This window comes from Lolium rigidum, chromosome 7 (assembly GCF_022539505.1).
Source record: "Lolium rigidum isolate FL_2022 chromosome 7, APGP_CSIRO_Lrig_0.1, whole genome shotgun sequence".
NCBI classification, from domain to species: Eukaryota; Viridiplantae; Streptophyta; class Magnoliopsida; order Poales; family Poaceae; genus Lolium; species Lolium rigidum.
Genome location: NC_061514.1, coordinates 125525101 through 125547501, shown reverse-complemented (window position 1 = coordinate 125547501; position 22401 = coordinate 125525101). Strand labels below are relative to the sequence as shown.

General features: G+C 41.2%; 1 protein-coding gene across 1 annotated transcript; it reads left to right on the top strand.

Moving 5' to 3' along the window:
- Nucleotides 1–14353: 14353 nt before the first annotated feature.
- On the top strand, nucleotides 14354–20262 carry LOC124678518. Its single transcript, XM_047214390.1, has 7 exons — nucleotides 14354–14420; nucleotides 14514–14677; nucleotides 14773–14989; nucleotides 15719–17049; nucleotides 17239–17392; nucleotides 17479–17540; nucleotides 19786–20262. The coding sequence occupies exons 4-6, from the start codon at nucleotides 15763–15765 to the stop codon at nucleotides 17502–17504; spliced, it is 1467 nt and encodes a 488-aa protein (XP_047070346.1). The 5' UTR covers nucleotides 14354–14420; nucleotides 14514–14677; nucleotides 14773–14989; nucleotides 15719–15762; the 3' UTR covers nucleotides 17505–17540; nucleotides 19786–20262.
- Nucleotides 20263–22401: the final 2139 nt, after the last annotated feature.

Sequence of the window (22401 nt, the reverse complement as noted above, 5' to 3'; positions counted from 1 at the left end):
CTTTCATGGAACTTAAATAACCCAAAATAGTTATAAGTATCAACTATAAACCATGATTGGATGGACTATATAAGTCTAATCCATTCCTAGGAAAATAAACCATCACAACCATTTCCATGGTAAGTACCTTATCAAGTACCATTACTGCAATTTTTGTACTAAGGGAAAACAAAGTCCTATTTTATCAAATAGGAGAATGTTATCCAATTAGTCTTCAGTCAAGACTAGCAGCACCAGAAGAAGTCTCAATCATTGAATCTTCATTGAGAAAGGAAACAAGTTTATAGAGTTGGAAGAAACCAATGAATCAAAGTTAAAACCATGGTTCAGAGACAAACCCTAATGGATTCCAGGAAGAATCTGGACAAGGGATATATTCAATTATATCTAGTGAGATCAATATGGAGTTCGAGAAAAGTGGCAGTCAATACAAGTCAGAACCACGCTCCGAAACGTGAGAGAGATCAAACTTCGAGGACGAAGTTTAGTTTAAGGGGTAGAGACTGTAATATCCCGGGTAATGGGGTTACAAAAATAGAGGAAACAGATGTGTGCATTGCATTCATGCATAGAAAATGCTGGGAATTTTCGCGCTTTAAAGTAAAACAATCACAAGATATCGAAGTTTCACTTGACCTTGGTGGAATTGAAGTAGCTCATCAAGTCAAGTGCTATAAACCTCAATGTGACTTTGCTAAAACCTTGTTTTGGGTAGAGATGATTTGATCAAAGGGGTTAGATCAAATGGAACTAATATCAACACAGCAACACTTTACCAATGATCAATTGCTTGATCTAATAAAAGATTATAATAAGGTAAGTCTTGCCATAGCATATGAATATACAACTACTTGTAAATCAAGTAACAATGAATGAAGAAACTATTCTTCACCCATCTTTTCCATGTCTTAAACAAACCCATGATCCTACCCTGAACCTCATGGTATTCATATTATTTCATTCTTGGAAACATAACAAGGAGATCCACTCTAGAAAAATATATCTTTCTCTATATCAAATAGTTAAGCAACAAACCTAGAGAGGTGAGAGTTCTATTATAATTATTAGAAAAGCAATAACAAACCTTGAGCTAAACCTTGGATATACATCCAAGTATTCAAATCATCCTCTACATGAGGAACCCTAGAGTAATATACAAGTCCTTCCCAAATGAGAGAGAGACCAATCATACTAATTCTAGTTTTACCTATTTAAGAATCAATGTTAAACTTTGAACTAAAGTATTAGGTAAACCATTCCACCTTGAAGTGGTGAGATCACCAAATACCAAATGGAATAAGACTATATCCATGACTTAGTGAAATAAGGAGTGGAATAATCCAACTAAGATAGACAATTAAATCTTTAGCCTAACAAACTAAATAAATATTAGGAGTACACCATAAACCCTAGAATAAACCATTCCTGTATGAGAGAACTCAAGCTATAGAGTTACACTCAAGATAGATGAGGCAACACCTGAAATAAAGGGAGAGAACTATTCTTTAACCAGATGATCATATCATCATTGTTGAGTAGAACCCTAACATAATATCTCAGGCATTCTCCTGGGATATAAACTAATGAGTCAATCATAGAAGTTTTATCCTAGAAAGTAAGCTAGAAGTGCTATACATTAATTGATCAAGACAATGCTTGATCATGGAACTGAGAAACCAAATTAATGAGAGATATCTTAGGAAGCCAAACCTTGAACATTATAAATTGAGTGATGATCATAAAACCTAAGAACTTAAGGTAGAGATATTAAGAACAAGTTGATCATGTCTAATCCATGATCATGCTCTTGATGTTTGTAAGGATAAGTTAAAACCCTACTAAAATAAGTAGATTTCATCACCACATGAAATCATAGGGAGATCAGTAATAAGCAACCCTAGACTTATACCTCAATCCCAACTTGTGAATCTCTTGGTGATCAAAAGTAGAATCCTACCACATTTACAGTCCACCTATTCTTCACTTAAGAACTACATGAAAACCTTTAGTGTCAAACTCTATACTTTATATGGTGGGAAACCATATACCCATATGACCAAAGTTAACTATAAAAAGAAATATAACCAATGAAGTTACTTAAATGATAAATTGAGGTTAACAATAGAAGCCAATTGGTACAAGATAAAACTAATTCTCAATATCATAGTAACTAGAGGAGAACATAAAATGTTAAGTAAACAACCACCTATCATGGTTAGGGGAGATTAAACCCTAGCATGCAATATGGTGTCATCTCATTTCTACAACCTTGAATTAAATCTCAACACTGATTTATGTATCACTATGGTGATCATAATATAAAACCAGGCCATACTTGAGATTCAAACCAATTCCCATTAGGTGAATATGCTTAGAACCCTAGGATTGTTCACTAGTTAAATCCTAGACTTAATTATGGAGCATAAGAGGAACATAGTTGAAACCCTTTATTTAAAACCATGTGAGGTGATCAATCACTTACCTTTGTAATCAAGACCAAACCATTATGAGAACAATATTTACTCTAGACATTTTCAATATTAATAATAGTGTTCATCTTAAAAGGGGTTATAAGAGAATTTACAAAACTACAATAAATAGGTGATTCCATAAAATAATATGTAAGTGAAACAAACTCTCAATTAAGAACCCAATACCTTATAATAATCTTTAAAATGCTTTGAGCACTAATTATACACTTTAAATAATCCAAAAGAAAATTAAAGGGTAAATATAAACTCATGCCTATTTGTTATTTTGAATAAGCCAACAATATGCAATATAATCCAATATAAAATAATTGTTTCAAACGAAATAGTGGTGTAATAATCATTGCACCAGATCTTAATAAAACTCACAAATAAAAGATCTGCAAGAATAAACAGAATTCAAATATGAAATTCAAATAGGAAATATAAAACAGAAATTCAAACAGAAAAAGAAAAGAGGAGAAAAAGACTTACCGAGGCTTACCAGCCGTGCGGCCCGTAGAGAAGCCCACCATCTCAGCCCAGCAGCAGCCCATGGCCCGGCGGCACTTCACAGCCCAACACGCCCACGTACCCCTTCATAAAAATTTAACGAGGAGGAGTTCATCCTCATCCTCTCCATCGTGCTTGGAGGCCACGACGACGCCGTGATCGTCTTCCTCTTCGTGCTGGCGCCCTCTCCGCGACCGACTCCGTGACGAGGCACGCTCTGGCGTTGTATAAAGGCTCGCGACGACCTCTCGTTCTCGTTTTCTTCCTCCCTGCTCCAAAAATTCTCCCCAGACGAAACCCTAGCTCGCCCCGGTCATCTCCCTCGCCGCCGTTCGGAGCCTTCCCAAGCCTCGCCGTGACCGCCATGAGGACCGTCGTCCTCGACTTGTTAAGCCTGCACCAGGAATCGAGCCGACGCGTCCTAAATCGACCTCACCGAGCCATCTTCTCCGCTCCCGGCCACCGTCTCCGCCGGCGATGGCGTCGCCGTCCGGCCACCTCTGCCTCGTCTGGGCACTCCGACGAGTTCCTGGTGAGCTCTTGCACCTCGTGGACCATTCCACTCTCTCCCTCGCGTCCTATACCGTGTCATCGCCGGAGACCTGCCAAGCTCCGCCGCGCGGCCTTGCCCGTCGGGCAAGCGCCGGCGACCTATAGGGGCGGCGCCACCACTCGTAGACTCCCCGTGTCGCGTAGAATCGCAACGAGCATCATCGCGCGCCCGTTAGTCGCCGGAATCTCACCGTCGTTGCCGAGTCCGCCGGCCACCGTGAGCTCCCGGACCTGGTCTCGATTTTGACCAGTCCACGCTCACGTGGCATCCGACGTGGACCAAGGCCCACAGGTCGGTGACCACGGGTAGAACTAGCTCGGGTGCGTTTAACGATTCTGTTCATTTTAATTCAAATTCAAAAATTGCTGCAAGTTCAAGTAAATTTAGAAAATTCATTACAATTCAGAAAAATACAAATTAGATATCAAAATGTTCCTAAAAAGAAAATCTATCCAATAAAAATATAATATAGAATTTTTATGGTTAATAAAAAATTAATTATTTTTAACTCATTAATTAAGTCTTTTCTTTTATACTTGATTGAATTAAAATTCAATAAATAAGGAAAACTCTAAAAATTAAATAGAAACCAGTAAAGAAATAAAGAAAACTTTAAAACTAATTTCTTTATTTATTATTTTGTTAAATCCTTATTAGAGGGATTTAAACCCTGTTAATAATTCTCTTAATTATTAATTCATTAAAAATAATAAAATGTTAAATCCAATATTATTTTTATTTCAAAGTTATTAATAATTTCAACTTGATAATAAAGTTCTTAACTTAAGAACTAAATAGTAATTATGAAACCTAGTTCCATTTTAAAATAACCTTATGGTTTCATAATTCCATGTGAACACTAAAACCCTAATTCTATTATGAAACCCTAGTTCCACCATTTTATGTGTAAACCCTAAATGGTTTCCAAAATCTAAACACTAGATATAACAGGAGATCATGTACTTCCTTTTGAATTCATAGAACCATAATTAGCAAATTAATACTTGCTATGTTCACATAAAATCTAGGAGTCCTATTATCAATAATGTAATGTATGCATACCTACTCAACCTAATTGATCAAGTAGGATCAACCAAATCTAAACCCTAGATTCCATTACCAAAACCCTCATCTTTAATTATCCATGCCTAGCATCACACCATTGTGATGAACCCAAATAGCAACCATGCTTATTATCTTGCATTAACTAACCACACTACACTAAACCATACTAGTGTGAAATACTTAGGAACCATTCCATTTAAGAACCAACCATTCTTTACTTAGGGAATTAAATAGTAAACCTAAACAATCTCAACCCTAATTATAATACTTCTTATTACTTAAGAAGTATGTTCTTCGAAAGTTATTCTTTTGAAGAAAATAAGGAATCATCGGCAACCACTGCTTATAAGGACCTATAAACCCTAGCCAGCTATCACTAGCAAGATAAACCAACCTTGACAACAACCATGTATAATGAATTGCTTAGAATACCTAGGCTTATCTTAACCTTACAAGCCCTAGGTGTTGATGAATCCAACTTTATTGGGATCCATCTAATATTTACTCCAAAAACTACTTGGAACCATAATAAATTATAGAACTCCACCAACCTAATTATCATACTTGTTCTTTATTAAAGAACATGTTCTTCAAAAGTTATTCTTTTGAAGTATATGATAATTAATCCTTAACCATGCCATCTAATACTAAAACCGACCACTTGTTCTTTACTTGATACCATTATGCCCATTATCATTCTTTATGTGCTCAATTGATTATTATTCTTTATTGTCTACCTGTTGATAATACCAAGTAATCACACCTGAATAAGAACCTTGTATGTGAATCACTCTAAAAGTGCAACACACCCTAAACTAATCATTACCACTCACTAATCCTAAATCATCAGGGTTAGGTCACGCTTAGAGCGATTGCATCTCATTCTTATGCATTATTGCATCCTTGCCAATCTTTTAAACATCGTCCTTACCGGACGATGATGCTATTTCAGAATTTGGAGTTATTGCGTATCGAAGACCTTGTACGCATAATCTTGCGAGTCAAGAAAGGCAAGTTCATCACTTGCTCATGCCATTTGATTATTTCTATCAAATTACTTGCAAAGTACTATGGTTATCACTATTGCATAAAAACCAAAACCACTACTTTCATAACTATGAATATGACTATGTGGTGGGCAATGGAACCATGGATTGTGTTGATATGGTGGAGGTTCCATTGCACGGGTTTATATCCATCTAGGATTAAACAACAAATGTCGCCGATGATTCTTGTGCCGTAATACCCGTGTTAACCATAAGATCCGGAGTGGGACGGAGTAGTCAAAAGTGTTTCCACCTCTCGTTCATCAACGGATGCGCTTACCGTAGCGGTTGTGTCCGGCGAGAACAACCGGAGGGTGGGGATCCCATTCTAATTCCCCACGGTAAAGCATTGCTTGCCGTAGCGAGTTGTGTCTTGCGGAACAACCGGAGGGTGGGGATCCCATTCTAATTCCCCACGGTAATGCGGTCTATGATGGGTTGCAGCCACCGGCGTAGGAGTGTATGGTAGAGCCCAGCATTGTTGTCGTGGTCGGGGTCCACCCGAAATTACGGGAATAATGGGACCGACGTGGACCCAGGGTCGGCGCATGCAACAACGGGTGGGTGTTCGAGGTAGCGGAGGAACATGATTGGCTAGACCTTATACCGGGCCTCACACCATAGGAAGTGTGGACGGGTTGCGCGCCCGGTTGGCACCAAGGTTAAGATCTCTTATGGGTAAAGCAACACACCTCTGCGAGTGTAAAGAACCGTGACTCTGTCACTCCCTGTTCGGGATATGGAAGCTGCGAACGCTGCCGGAAAGGAGCTCCATGAAGTTCTAGTAAACCGGTGAAGGCTGACGGACATAGTTCTTTTGAATAAAAGCAACCTCTTGAAGAAATGATTATGAAAACCTGCATTGGTATTAGACTTTCCGGTCTAATGCCGTAGCTAGTGCATTAAACACCTCTTTCCTATAATGAACTTGTTGAGTACGCTCGTACTCATCCCACTCTTAAATCCCTGCTTAGATATGGAGGCATCAAAGGAGGATCTACGGTGCAACACGGAGACCGAGGAGTCAACAACTACTTCAAGGGACGGGAACCTGTCGGAGGAGGCAGAATACCACATCCAACAAGGAGAAACCTAGATTAGCAATAGAAAGGAACTAGTTTCCTAAACCTAGCTCCTATTTAGCTAGAATCTATTCATAGCCTCCGTAGTTAGTTAAATACTCTTCAAACGAGTTCGTGTTAGGACTAGTCTACGAGTCGTTCTTCCGGAGTTTATTTGCGGTTTTACCTCATTGTAAAGTAGGAGGCTGTGCTGATCTTATGTAACGAGTCGGTGTTGTAATTCTATAGACATGCCTTGGACCCGCATATGTTTCTGTTGTACCACTCTGAGCGATATAATACTAGTGGAACGGTGTTTCATTGGTGTTATATCAGACTTGCATACTACACCATGCAGTGGTATGCTGGGTCACCACAATTTTTCTGTCTATGGGAATTCATTTGATAGTTGTTTGCGAAATCTTGATAAAGTTTTGCAGAGATGTGAAGAAACTAATCTTGTTCTTAATTGGGAGAAATGCCACTTTATGGTTAATGAAGGAATTGTATTGGGACATAAAATTTACGAAAGAGGTATTGAAGTTGATAGAGCTAAAGTTGAAGCAATTGAGAAGATGCCCTATCCGAGGGATGTTAAAGGTATTCGTAGTGTTCTTGGTCATGCTTGGGTTTTATAGGAGATTTATTAAAGATTTCTCCAAGATTTCAAAGCCTCTTACTAATCTTCTTCAAAAAGATGTACCATTTGTTTTTGATGATGATTGTAAGGAAGCTTTTGAAACTCTTAAGAAAGCCTTAACAAGCTGCTCCTATAGTTGAACCCCCATTTGGAATTTACCATTTGAAATTATGTGTGACGCTAGTGATTTTCTTTGTAGGCGCTGTTCTTGGACGAGCGAGTAGATAAAAAATTGAATGTTATTCATTATGCTAGTAAAACCCTTGATGCTTGCTCAAAGAAATTATGCTACAAGCCGAAAAAGAATTATTAGTTGTAGTCTTTGCTTGTGATAAATTCAGATCTTATATTGTTGATTCAAAAGTTACTATTCATACTTGATCATGCTTGCAATTAGATACCTTATGACAAAGAAAGATGCTAAGCCGAGGCTTATTAGATGGGTACTTCTTTTGCAAGAATTTGATTTACATATTGTAGATAGGAAAGGTGCTTGATAATCCTGTTGCTTGATAATTTGTCTAGATTGGAAAATATTGCTTATGATCCTGTTCCTGTTAATGATAGTTTTCCAAATGAACAATTGGCTGTAATAAAGGTGAGCTCGCGAGACGGTCCATGGTATGCTTGATTATGCTAACTTTATTGTTTCCAAGTACTTGCCTCCAACCTTTTCAGCTCAGCAAAGGAGGAAATTCTTTTATGATTTGAGGCATTATTTACGGGATGACCCACACTTATATAAAGAAGGAGTGGATGGTATTATGCGAAGATGTGTCCCCGAATATGAACAACAAGAGATATTGAGTAAATGTCATGGTAGTGCTTATGGAGGACATCACGCGGGAGAAAGAACCGCGCAAAGGTTTTGCAATCAGGTTTTTATTGGCCAACTCTCTTCAAGGATGCGAGAAAGTTTATTTTATCTTGTGATGAATGCCAAAGGGTTGGTAATATCTCCGGACGTAATGAAATGCCAATGAATTATACTCTTGTTATTGAACCGTTTGATTGTTGGGGATTTGACTTCATGGGACCTTTTCCCTCTTCAAAAGGTAACACTCATATACTTGTTCTTTGTTGATTATGTTACTAAATGGGTGGAAGCCATACCTACAAAAAGTGCTTGATGGTGAGACCTCTTTAAAAATGCTTTTAGATATTATTTTTCCTAGATTTGGAGTACCTAGATATATTATGAGTGATGGAGGTTCTCATTTTATTCATGGAGGTTTTAGAAAAACTCTTGCTAAGTATGGTATTAATCATAGAATTGCTTCCAGCTTATCATCCTCAAACTAGTGGTCAAGTAGAGTTATCAAATAGAGAGATTAAATCTATCTTGCGAGAAAACCGTTAATAAATCTAGAAAGAATTGGGCTAGTAAATTGAAGGATGCACTATGGGCTTATAGAACTGCTTATAAAAACCCCATGGGAATGTCACCTTATAAATGGTTTACGGAAAAGCTTGTCATTTACCTTTAGAGTTAGAACACAAAGCTTATAGAGGTCTGTTAGAGAATTAAATAAAGATCCTAAACTTGCCGGTGATAAGAGGTTGTTACAATTAAGTTCTCTAGATGAATGGAGAAGCGAAGCTTATGAAAATGCTAAACTCTTTAAAGAAAAAGTTAAAAAATGGCATGATAGGAGGATCATCAAAAGAGAGTTTAATATTGGGGATAAAGTCCTATTGTATCGGTCTCGTCTCGGATTCTTTGCGGGGAAATTACTCTCGAAATGGGAAGGACCATATGTTGTCGAGGAGGTGTATCGCTCGGGAGCAATCAAGATTAGCTCTCTCCAAGGCAATGCTACGCAAGTGGTGAATGGACAAAGACTCAAGCATTATATCTCGGGTGATTCTTACAATGTTGATGTTGATATTATTCGAGTGGAAACACCGGAAGCTTTCATCAAAGGACAAATTGACGATGCGCGGAACTCAACTTCGAATAGGTAACAGTACTGGTAATGAAAAGTACGCAATTTATTTTCCGAACTATATTTTTGCTGTTTTTGGAAAATATGAGAAATTACGAGTTCGAAACGGAGTGGAAAGGACGCACGAGGCGTGGCACCATAGGCCGGCGCGGCTCGACTGGGCCGCGCCGCCCTATGGTTTGGCCGCCCCGTCGCCCCTTTCCGAGCTACGGTTCGATACGGTACTTTCCTTTTGTCGAGAAAATTTTTGCTATATAATTCCCGGACCCACTGGAGGTCCGTATATCGTGTTTTCGACGTGTTTTGCTTGAGCTGTTTACGCCGGGATCTGTTTTCAGTTTTAGAAGCACCATGGTCTCCAAGAACAAGGGCAAGGAGTTTCCAGATGAAGAAGATCGAGATCTTGGGTGGAAAGAGGAAGACAAGGACGTCAAGGAAGAGGATGAAGAAGAGGTGAAGGAAGATTCGCGCGCACACCCGCGTGCTACCATTGCAAGCATCAAGGTGGTGGACAACACTTTCGGTGCAAACAAGAGCGCAAGAATTCGCACTTTGGAGGAGCGGTTCCACGTCATTATCTAGCTTCGAAAACATCTCCATCAGGCACTCATCACCCCTTTCGCAATCTAATTTTCAATAATCAAATTGAAGGGACTCCCAAGGCAGCATTGCCTAGCCGGTGGGATATAGATCGCTCTAACACTTGCGGGAGAAAAGGAGCCTGAGGCTGAAGAGTGGGGAAATAACTCCAAGAGGCTGGGACTCGCCATTAGACGGACTCTCTAACCGCGTCGAGCACAATTCGAGAGATGATTCGCAATCTCATATACGGGATTGACGAGCTTCGGGAGCTTATTGAGAAGGCTGGTCGGGAATTCATCACCACCATCGCCGAAGGAGTAATTCATCATCGGTATTGGCATCCCCTTGGTTTGTTCCAAGCTTGGGGAGTGCCGCGGTATCACATTATCACTATCTTTTACTTTTATTGTCAAGTAGTGTCATATCATGAGTAGGGAAGTTATCATATGAGATGGGTTGCGTTTGGAAGTATCTCTCCTTTAGTTGTCTATGTATCCCTTGGTGTGAGTTATCGATATGGAATATTAATGAGAAGTCTTATCATTTGCATATTGCACATCTTATTTTAGTTTGCATTCTCTACTATATGATTCGTCTTGTTGTTAGTATAGGTATCACTTTGGGAGCATTGAATAAATCTATTTGGTTTTGGCAAACTTAGCATTGGTCAATAGCAACAACACTTTGAGGTTTAAATAGAAAAGAGAAATACATGTATATGTTTCATTGTCTTTCTTGTTAGCTCATAGCTTATTATTATGAAGTTAAGATTGTTTGTGCTTACAAGGAAGATGCATGATTGTTTCTATAACATGTATATTTGTTTGTTTCCCTCGACTCTTATGCTTGCTAATTAACCTTGCTAGCCAAAGACTTGTACTGAGAAGGAATACTTCTCGTGCATCCAAACCTTCAACCAAACCTATGTCATTTGTGTCCACCATACCTACCTATTACATGGTATTTTCTGCCATTCCAAGTAAATACTTCATGTGCTACCTTTAAACAATTCAAAACTTAGTATCTCTTATTTGTGTCAATGTTTCATAGCTCATGAGGAAGTATGTGGTGTTTTATCTTTCAATCTTGTTGGGCAACTTCCACCAATGGACTAGTGGCTTCATCCACTTATCCTATAATTTTGCAATAAGAGGCGGCAACGGGGTTCCCAGCCCCAATTAATTAACTTTCATTAATAATTCTCTTCACATATTTTGCCACTGATTCATCGGTAAGCAACTTAATTTTGCAATAGACACTCCTCCATGGTATGAGATTGTTGGAAGGCACCCGAGGATTCGGTTAGCCATGGCTTGTGTAAGCAAAGGTTGGGAGGAGTGTCAACCCTTAAATAAACTAAAATACATGTGTAAACAAAAGAGAAGAGGGATGATCTACCTTGCTGGTAGAGATAACGTCCTTCATGGGAGCCGCTCTTTGGAGGTTTGTTTGGCAAGGGGGTTAGAGTACCCGCTACCGGTCGTTGACAACAACAAACACCTCTCAAAATGTTACTTTTATTATCTTTATATGATTTCAAAACTGAAAAAGCTCTAGCACATGATTTAATCCCTGCTTCCCTCTGCGAAGGGCCTGTCTTTTACTTTATGTTGAGTCGGTAAACCTATTTCTCTCCATCTCAAGCAAGCATTTGAGTAGTTGTGATCAAACCATTATATTGTGATTTGCTACATCATGTCTTTTATTCTTCCTTGTTTAGTACAAGTTTTATCCGAATGAATATAGCTTTGCAAGTTATCAATGATTATGAAGAGACCATTATGATTGAGTATGCAAGTTGTGCCTTATAAACTTTAGTATGAGAGCGCTGCTCAATGAGATAAATATAATACGTTAATTGTTCTCTGACCAAGAACGAAGTTTGCCATCACCAATGATGATTTCTTATGCACCTTTACTTGTGATTACCTTATACTTGTTTCAATATGAGTTATAAGAGATTGTTTACTATAATGTCCTATGTGAATGAATATGATGCTTCTTGTCCGTATTTTATTTATCGACTCTTCACTCCATAAACATGTGGTCATGTCTATCAAGTTCAGTTTCGCTTGGGGACAAGCGAAGTCTAAGCTTGGGGGGAGTTGATACGTCCAAATTGCATCACTATTTTATATCATAATTTGCTGTTATTCATCGATATATTTCATATTGGGACACAATACTTATGTTATTTCATCTATTTTGCATGTTTCATCATTATTGGAGAATCGAACGCCGGAGCCGGGATTACTGCTGGAAAAAGCACCGTCGAACGCAATATTTCGGAAGATCAAGCTGTGGAAGGAAATTATACCAAAAATCCTATTTTTCAAGATGACGAAGGAAGCCGGAAGGAGGAGCCGGGAGGAGCCGGGGTGGGCCCACACCCTAGGGCGGCGCGGCCCGAGGCCACGGCCGCGCCGCCACGTGGTGTGGAGGGCCCACGACCCCTTTCGCCTCCTTTTCTTCGCGAAATCCTTCGTCCCGAAAACCTAAGCCGGAAGGGGTACCTCGCGAAGAGTTACGGCCGCCTCGCGGGGCGGAGAACACCGAGAGAGAAAGAGCTCTCCGGCGGGCGAGGAATCCGCCGGGGAAATTCCCTCCGTGAGGGGAAATCGACGCCATCGTCACCGTCATCGAGCTGGACATCATCTCCATCACCATCATCATCATCTCCACCGTCATCACCGCCATCTCCTCCGCAGCACCTCGTCACCGCCGTAGCAATTTGGGTTTGATCTTGATTGTTTGATAGGGGAAACTCTCCCGGTATCGATCTCTACTTGTTGTTGATGCTATTGAGTGAAACCATTGAACCAAGTTTATGTTCAGATTGTTATTCATCATCATATCACCTCTGATCATGTTCCGTATGATGTCTCGTGAGTAGTTCGTTAAGTTCTTGAGGACATGGGTGAAGTCTAAATGTTAGTAGTGAACTATGGTTGAGTAATATTCAATGGTGTGATATTTAAGTTGTGGTGTTATTCTTCTAGTGGTGTCATGTGAACGTCGACTACATGACACTTCACCATTTATGGGCCTAGGGGAATGCATCTTGTATTCGTTTGCTAATTGCGGGGTTGCCGGAGTGACGAAACCCGAACCCCCATTGGTATATCGATGCGGGGAGGGATCGCGAGGATCTCGAGTTTAAGGCTGTGGTTAGATTTATCTTAATTACTTTCTTGTAGTTGCGGATGCTTGCAAGGGGTATAATCACAAGTATGTATTAGTCCTAGGAAGGGCGGTACATTAGCACAGGTTCACCCACACAACACTTATCAAAACAATGAAGATTAATCAGCTGTATGTAGCGAAAGCACTAGACTAAAATCCCGTGTGTCCTCGAGAACGTTTGGTCATTATAAGTAAACAAACCGGCTTGTCCTTTGTGCTAAAAAGGATTGGGCCACTCGCTGCAATTATTTCTCTCGTACTTTACATACTCGTACTTTATTCAATCTGTTACATCAAAACCCCACGAATACTTGTACGTGAGCATTTACAGTGAATCCTTCATCGAAACTGCTTGTCAACACCTTCTGCTCCTCGTTGGGATCGACATTCTTACTTATCGAAGATACTACGATACACCCCCTATACTTGTGGGTCATCAGCCACCAACAGCGACACCCTCCGGCGTGTCAACGCCGCGTTTGTGGAGCGATAGTCTAGTAGTCCGGCGCCGGGCGAAACAGGAGGCTGTTGCTGAGATCGCGACGAAGGGGTCGCTGCCCATTTCCAAGTTCATGAGCGTGGCCGACGCGGTGCCCAAAGAGGCGCGCGCCACCTACGACTGCATGTACCCCGCCATGGAAATCAACCTGAAGACGCACCGTCGCTGGATGAGATCGAGCAGGATAAGCTGTGTAGGGTTAGGGTCGTCATGGACACCATCAAACTCTCCTACGCTGCGTACCTCCACGCTTCCCAGAACAAGCAACTCCCGCTCCTGGTCGTGCTCAGCGCGCTCGCTCTACTACGACCAGCTGAAACTTTGCTACGCCGAGGTCGGTCACGACGACGAGGAAGCGAGGTCGGAGGCTAGGTCTGCGCGCATGCAAGCCAAGGCGAACGCGGCGCTGGCACGGGAGAACGACACGCTGCGGGCGGAGCTAGCAATGACGCGAGGGGCTAATCATCGCACATGCCAGACATGCGGCGACCAAAACCGCCCGCAATACAGGCAAAACCACCATGAGGGGGCTAGTCGTCCGGTTTTGCAAACATAGGGGGTTAAGTGCCCCAGTTTAAAGTTAGGGGGTTCTCAGTCCCAAACTCAATACTTAGGGGGGTGATTTAGACTTCTTTCCAGGGAACGACCGAACAAACGAACGTCTCGGCGCAACCCGAAACGGCCCTCATCTCGATCGCCGATCCAGGGTTGCAGGGCAGCAGGGTGTAGTTGGGGCTAGGGCGAGGTACCGCCGCCACCCCGCCGCTTCACCTCCTTGCGCCGCCACCCCGCCGCTTCACCTCCCTGCGCCGCCATCCCGCCGCTTCACCTCCCCGCGCCGCCTCCTTCCAGCGACTTACGCAGGTTCCGTATCTCGTCACAACCTGTTGGATTGTTTCGATTGGCCTATTTTTCTCATCACTCGTGGGTGGTGGCCGCTGCGGTTTCCAATTTTAGACCGGCGGCGGCGGCATTGCGGCAAGGATTAGCGGAAATGGAGTCTTCGCCTCTCGCCTGAACTCGCCGCCTCCTTCTGTCCGTCCCGCGAGAGCAAGGGGCTAGGGCGAGATACCACCGCTCCGCTGCACCTCCCTGCGCCGGCTCCTCTCGGCGACCCTGCGGTAGGTTCCGTATCTCGTCACAGCCTGTTTGAGATTTTGGATTCTCCTGTATGTATTTCTCACCACTCGTGGTGCCCGCCGGGTTTGCTGTTTAGGCTGGCGGCGACATTGCGACTAGGGTTAGCAGAGACGGAGTTCTTCACCCCTGACCTGAACTTCCTTCCTCCTCCTGCTCGTCCCGCGAGACGGCGAGAGCAAGGGGCGATCAAAGCTCTAGCCAGGCGCCTCCCCTGCTGAAGTGGACTCACCGGCCTCTCTACTCCATTGCCTCACCCCACCCTGCCACAGGGGCCTCCCACACTCCCTCGCTAGGTACATCTCGCTAACCCACTTGTACAATGATGGGTCCCTACTTTCTTGGAATCAAAGTGCTTTATGAGGCAATAATTATGCTTATTACTTTCCTGTCAGTGGTGCATAATTTATGAGTGATAAGTTGACACATAATACTGATGCACAATTTTGCAAACCTGCTCATGTTCATTTTTTTTACCATGCAACCTGATTCTGTACTTATTTGTTCATCCTTTTTCACTATATTGATTGGTGAGTAGTTTAGTTCTGTACAGATCGTAACGGTACCTCTCTGATCCTATGCATGGCTTATTGGTGGTCTTTTATTACAGCAAATGCTTTACAGTGTCCACTTCTTGAATGGTTTAATTGTACCTGGTGATCCATATTGATGACATCTATACACTGCAGTTCACTGATCCTTCTCATTACTTATTTTGTGACCTGCTATTATCATGTCCTTTTCTTGGATGTATCAATTATACCCCACAAACTGAGTTGTTAGCATGTTCTCTATGTTGCAGTCCTAACTTTTTCCATTTGACGTGCTTGGTTAGCATATTTCTCCCTGCGTACATATGCAAGCGTGAACGTCGTTTATAAATTGCCACTGCTGCCTTGATGAAATGTAAAATTTAATAGCATAGCGTAGATATTCAAGGGTGACTGCTGTTTATAAATTGCCGCTGATGCTTTGATGAAATGTAAACTTAATGTTATTTGGCATGTTTGGTGTGTTCGTTGCAGTGGGGAACTGACTTCAGTGTGAAGGTTTTTTGGACATAGTCTCAATGGCTCAGCAAGAGGATGGCATTTATGATTTGCCAGACCAGCCTCCTTTGATGACTATCAACTTGAAGCTGAGCCACGAATATGACTTTGCAAAATTACACCGCTCTTATGCAAGCCAGATGGACCGGCTACGCAAACGTCTCAGGCAGAAATTTAAGACCCTTGTGAAGGGGAAGGGAAGCAATAAGAAGGAGTTTTATCTCACTCCAGACAGCATGTGTGTTTTCACTGTTGCATTTACTGATGGTAAGAAGACTATCACAGCAATCATTGAAGGTAGACATATGTGGATGAGAGGGTTCCAAACTTCAAATGGAACCATTTATGAGTTCATTGAAGAAAAGGAGGAAGAGAGCGATGAGAATGATAAAAACAAGAAGCGGCAGCAGCAGGATGACGGGAGACATGAACCAAGGAAGTACATCAAAGGATCCATCTTACTTTCCCATGGGGGAGGATATACCAGGCTACTACGTGATGGCCCTCAGTTAGAAAACTTTGGAGTAGGGTTTGGTGCTCTGAAAGATATGCTTAATGAGCTATCTCACTTTGATCCAGCCAGGTCTTCTGTCAAGTCTCTGCTTGCTATGGCAGCACTGATAATACACACTGCTGAGAGCATAAAAAATAAATTCATCTTCATGCTTGTTCTGAAATCACTCGATCCATTGTTGGGTGCGCAGATGCAGCTGTTGACAGAACTGGGGAAGCGGTACATCAATAACTGGGCAAAGATATCAAAACTAATCTTGAGATATCTTCACATTTCAACAAAGGTTTGGGATGTCAATGAGCAGAAAAAGGTGAAAAATGAAGAATTCTATAAAGTCCCATGCTGGACAAAGGATCCAAATGATGTGCTCAGCCATATCATATTCATAAAAAGTGATGAATTCCCAGAGAGTGTTCTGCATGTAGAAGATGGCAAAACACGCACCATACCAGATGTACTTCAAGCGTCTATTGGTGTGGTTGTTGTGGGAGGAGTGAACCTTGCCTTAGATTATACAACGGATATTCCTTGTGTCGCTCAAGTGTTACTGCAAGCAACTTCGTTGTCATCAAATGTCCAGATCATTGAAGGAGAGTTCCCCATCTACACAAGTGGTCACTTAAACTTGTGTACGCTGCATCTGAATTTGAGGAAAAAAGAAGGCCATCAAAAAGAAGTGGTTAAGTTAACCCTAACAGTCAGTGCTTTGCTCGAGGCGACTGCACATGCAAGCCAAGTCAATGATGAAGCTATCTCCTGTCAACTGACTAGAACATGTGAAAAGGACAGCGAGGTACTCCCTCCCTTCTAAGAGTAGTGCACTTATCACAATACCCCCATTAAATTTGTTCCTCCTATATAATTGCTTAACACCTTTTTTTTTCCTAAAACCACCGATGAACAGTGAAAACTGTGGACTAACATGTACTAAATAAGCAACATTTGTGATGAATTGTCAGTTAATATTTTCGTTAAAAAAAAGATGAGCAGGAACCAACTGGAGATATATTCAAGAAACGAAGAATTATTTGAGAAACTAGCACATGAAAGAGCTACAAAGTCGGAAGAAGAGTACCCAACTATAAATCCAATGCTGCTGCTTCCTAATAAGAAAGAGATGCCACTAGAGTTAAAAGGTAAGACTTGAAAACAATGCTTTTTTAAATAAAAAAAATTATAGTGACAACAGAACTTATTAACTGTGCGGATTCCAATTTTCCAGACATTGATGTTGGGCTGATTTGCTGATACTACCATGGAATGCACCTAAGTTCCAGGCCATCGGTAATTCTTGGAACCTTTGCTTTGTTAGGTTTGTCACCAATGCATGTATGTTCAGCTGTGTGAATATGCCCATATCTTGGTATCTGTGGCTCTGCGTGTGCTTAATTTGTGGTTGTATGTGTTGATTCATATGAATATTGGGAAGTTACAAGTGACCTTTCTTATTGCTGTTCTTTTAGTTTTGTTTTACTCATCCCTTGTGAGTTCTGCTTAGCAATGTGTCTAAGCGGAGGTGAGTCTGAAAGTTGCAGCGCAGATCTCCATTTTTTTTTGTTCTGCCTGTTTCTGATTGAGCGTACTACTTCTCTTTGTGTCTCTTTTTAGCTTTCTAGAACACGTGCCCCTGGTGTTAATACTGTGTACGTTGTGGTGGAATTTCCTATTATGTCCTTGCATGCGTGCATTGCATCATTTCTACTCATGTTATAAATGTTAGTCCTACTAATTCTTTTTTTTTTTAGAAAATGCAAAGGACCTTTAACTCTCATTTCATTTAAAAGATAGAGTTGTTTACATTCCTCCTAGGAGGTGGGTTACAGAATTCTACCCCTTTACTTGTTGTCTTTATTTTCACAGATTTGTGTCGAGTTCAATTTTCTATGAAATGACTAAATCTCAGTTTATATTCAGGCCTGCTGCCCCTTTTCCCTTTCTAGTTGGTCATAATGACTTTGGAATTTCTCTTGTCTTCAGTTCATAGTGCAGTCTACATACGAGTGTGATTTACTTAATTTGGGAAGAGATGGAAGAAATAAAGGTAGAAAATAGTTGAGTTCACGTTGTAGTGTTAGTAGGAAAGTTGTTGCTTCAGTTGTTTCTCCTTGGTATAGCTTTTTTTTTTCTGGTCAATATTGTGGTGCGGGGCAAACAAACGCATGGAAATATGGCGATCTGTTTTATGTCTCTGTAGTTATACATCGAGATTTTACATTGATGCACTTTAGTGGAACTAGTCTGTCAACCACCTTGCTATGTTCTTTTTCATCTTCTAATATGTGTCACATGTTTCTGTTAATTGTTAGTATTTGTACTGCCCTCCCTTAAGAACAGTAGCATCATATCTGGTGCTATACTAGGCAGCAAGTACCTTAGCTTTTGTGTCGTTGGTTGGTCATGATGTTTGTGAAACATCATGCTTATAGACCGAAAGGTTGTGTTTTTTAATCCTTTCCGTAGTACTGAAGATGGAAAGGTCATGGTGGTGGTTTATTATCTGTTGTTTATCTTCACTCTAGTGGAGTTATTGCATTCTCCAGTATGTGTGGCCAATTGGTCATTATGAAATTTCAAGTTGGTGTGAAACTTATCTAATTTGATTTCTTGTATACTGCATATGCGTGCGCTTTGTGCTGATAACTGTTGTGTTTATAAAAACTTATTTTCTGATGACCAGCTGCCCAATATCATTTTAAAGCCTTTGCTTTGAACTTAACCATGGACAAGCAGATACTTATGGCCATCAATTTTTACCTTGGTGCATGGGATGATGCATATGCTGAGTATCAATTGCCTTTAGTTAGATGTTTTTGAGATGATGATCAAGTTGCATTTGTCACAACCTGCAACTTTGCACTGAATAGTACTAGTACGAAAGGTATCAACCAAATGCATTCACAATCATATGTCTCGTACTGTTAGTTAGCTGATGATGATCAGAAACTAAGAACGGTGGGAATTTTAAGTGGTTTATCAAGAGTTCATTTCTGACGGACTTCCTCCTTGATCATGTAAACACCCCTTGGCATTTGTTAATTTAGTCTGGTTAGTTAAGTCCTGTTTGATTAGGCTGATTATGTGCACGTGATCAGTTTATTGTACTCCCTCCGTTCCATGAAAGTTATCTTATATTTGTAAAAAGTTGGATGTATCTACACACTATTTAGTGTCTAAATACATCCAAATTTAGACAAATCTAAGACAAGTTTCATGAGATGGGGGGACTACTAAACTTCTCCAGAGAAAATGGTTTTTCTGGGATTGAAGATCAATTTTCTTGTTTATAGAACAATCTGTACACAGGCACATAAATAAGACTAATCTTCATATTTAAAGGGAAAAAATGGAAGTTATAGGTGAGGCCTGTCTAGCATAGTTCATATATGTGAAGTTTTTTCCTTCTTGGCTTCACGCTATCTTTCTTCAGTTAAGCGAGACTTCATTTCCAATCCTGTCTGTCCCTGCTTCAGTAAATTGCTAATGTGCATGTAGTGTGAACTTTTACTTATTTATGTGTTATGTGTTACAGCATTAATGGATTAGGTGGCAACTGGAGAAGATCGAGTGAGGGTTTTTATGGGCCAGCTGTCCAGAAGCAAACGTTGGCAACTGCCATCTGAACTGGCGCCGTGTCTGCAGACCGTTCTCGCTGGGTGGCCTTGGCGTCTGCGACCTGGAACGCGCTGGCCTGGCCTTGCGTCTGCGTTGGCTGTGGTTCAGCAGCACCGACACGAACAGGGCCTGGAGAGCTACAATTCTCCAATTAGGAGCGAGCCCTTTTCTTCGCATCCGCCACCATGTAGGTCGGCAACGGGCAATCAGTACTGTTCTGAACTGACCACTGGATCAACGGACAATCCATCAGCGAGATCACGCCACATCTGTTTGCATGCATCCCCAAACGTCGACGCTAAGTGAGAACCATGGCAGAAGGACTCCATGCCAATACTTGGGCTAGAGACATTCAGGACGTGCTCGGATTTCAGGAGATTGGCCAGTACTTCCATCCTGGCTGAACCAGACCGCATGATCTGGAAGTGGACTGCAGATGGCATTTACTCTGCACAATCCTGCTACAAGGCCACGTTCCAGGGATCCATCGCAGGCAAAGCTTGGTAACGCGTCTGGAAGAATTGGGCACCGCTGAGAGTGAAGTTTTTCCACTAGCTCGCTGAGCAAGACTGCTGCTGTGCTGCTGATCATCTCGCTTGCCGTGACCAACTGCATCATTCAGATTGCCTGCTCTGCAACCGGCTCCTGAAAAAATGTCACGCCTGATGCCTCAGATGCCACTTCTTCAGACAGATATGGCACGGAATTCTGTCCTGGTTAAGCCTTACCTGCACGGCCCCAGTTAAGGAGGAATCCCTCTTTGAGTGGTGAGTCAAGGCCAGGCAATGCACTCCCAAGCCCCTGTGCAATGGCCTCGCCACGGCAACCCTACTCACTTCTTTGATGCTATTGAAAATGCACGATGACTGTGTTTGAAGGTGCTCAGCCATCAATCAGCAATTCAGCATGCTCACCTCGAGCATCCAGGAAGAAGCTGGGCTCGGGCTGGTGACAAGGGCCAGAAACCTGGGATGGGATGTACACTGATCTTTTTTTTTCTTCTCTGTAACCTCTCCCTCTTGGGAGAAATGTAACAAACTCTATCTATTCAATGAAAAGAAACGCAAGGTCCTTTGCGTTTTCTCAACAAAAAAAAAACAAACAAAGGGATTTTATTTTCTTGAGATAACTCCATCGTTAAACAACTTAGTAGAGCAGCAATTTCTTTTGAATTTTCCTTTACAGAGTGTTTGTTCTGAAACTAGTATTACAGTAGATCTAAGATTAATTATACTATGGTTCGGTTTCTAGCAAAGCGGAGCGGACCATATCAAGGAAGAAACCATCTGCTGGGCAGTACAAACTGAATGTGGATGCGACCTTTTTTTTCCAAGTGGTTTGGGGGCTGCTGCTGCTGTGATTCGTAATGATCATGGTGAGACGAACAGCCGAAGCAGTAACCTTGCGTTATGGCTTGCAGTTGGTAGAGAGGGTTGGATGCTCACCAGCTGTGGTAGAATCTGACTGCCTTGAACTTATTGATGCATGCCCAGGAGCATCTGACATATGGGGACCTTACACTGCTATACTAGTTGACTGCTTTCAAATTGCACAAAGCTTGGGGTTGATAAAATTCCAACATTGTCCAAGAGAAGCAAACCAAGTGGCACACAATCTTGCTAGATTAAGTTTTGATTCAGATAGTATTTTATCTTGGGATGGTGACCCACCTCCTTCAGTTTTACATGATATAATGAATTATCTCTTAGTTCTTGATCAATAAAGTGTGCCATTTGTTTTTAAAAAAACTCCATGGACATGTAGGAACCTTCCTGTTGGAATGTCTATACTTGAATTACAAGTCCTATTTTTTTCTTCTTTTGCCTGTGCTTACAGATGTGGATAGTTCTCGTACTTGATCAAGACTCCACTACGTTATGTGAGATGAATAGAGACAAATTTGCCATGTATGTTGAACAACTGAACTTGGCTCCTATGTATGGTTCTGCCTGCCGATGGAAATGACATGTTAGTTTTACAGTTTTTTTTAAACGTTGTTACAGCAACTCATTTTTGATCAGGGAAATCTTACATATCTTATGAAACTCTGCAACTAGCAATAAGTTTCTCATAACTCACAGCCCACTTCATGGAAAGAAAGCATGATCGATGAAAGTTGGTTCATGTTTATTACAGTACCTTCAACATTTTGAAATTTCTATATGAGCCGAACCGTTTTCAGAATACATAATTTATAAATAGATGTGTTTTAAAATACTTTTTCAAAACTTATAAACATTAAAATAATATTAGAAATACATATAGAAAATTCTAGATTTATGTTCAGTTGGCTTCATGGATCTCACAATTTATAATTTTAAAAGTGAAGGATCAAGTCTTGAATCTGGAATTTCATTCAAATCTAACAATACAAAAATCATAATTGAATTAAGTGTGGGATATAATTCCCTTTCGCCTTATCTAATGTGGGCACCATTCTTGGATTCGTGCATATGGTGTGTTGCCAAAATCCATCAAAAGATTCCACCAGCCAGATAATTGAGCCATTAAAGGCGCTGAGGAAGAGATAGAG

What these genes read in the sequence shown, in the direction of transcription:
- LOC124678518 (XM_047214390.1), top strand. Translation starts at nt 15,763, where the DNA reads ATGGCTCAGCAAGAGGATGGCATTTATGATTTGCCAGACCAGCCTCCT. An exon ending in CATGTGAAAAGGACAGCGAG is followed by an intron (nt 17,050 to 17,238) that starts GTACTCCCTCCC and finishes GTTAAAAAAAAG; the next exon opens with ATGAGCAGGAACCAACTGGA. An exon ending in GATGCCACTAGAGTTAAAAG is followed by an intron (nt 17,393 to 17,478) that starts GTAAGACTTGAA and finishes CCAATTTTCCAG; the next exon opens with ACATTGATGTTGGGCTGATT.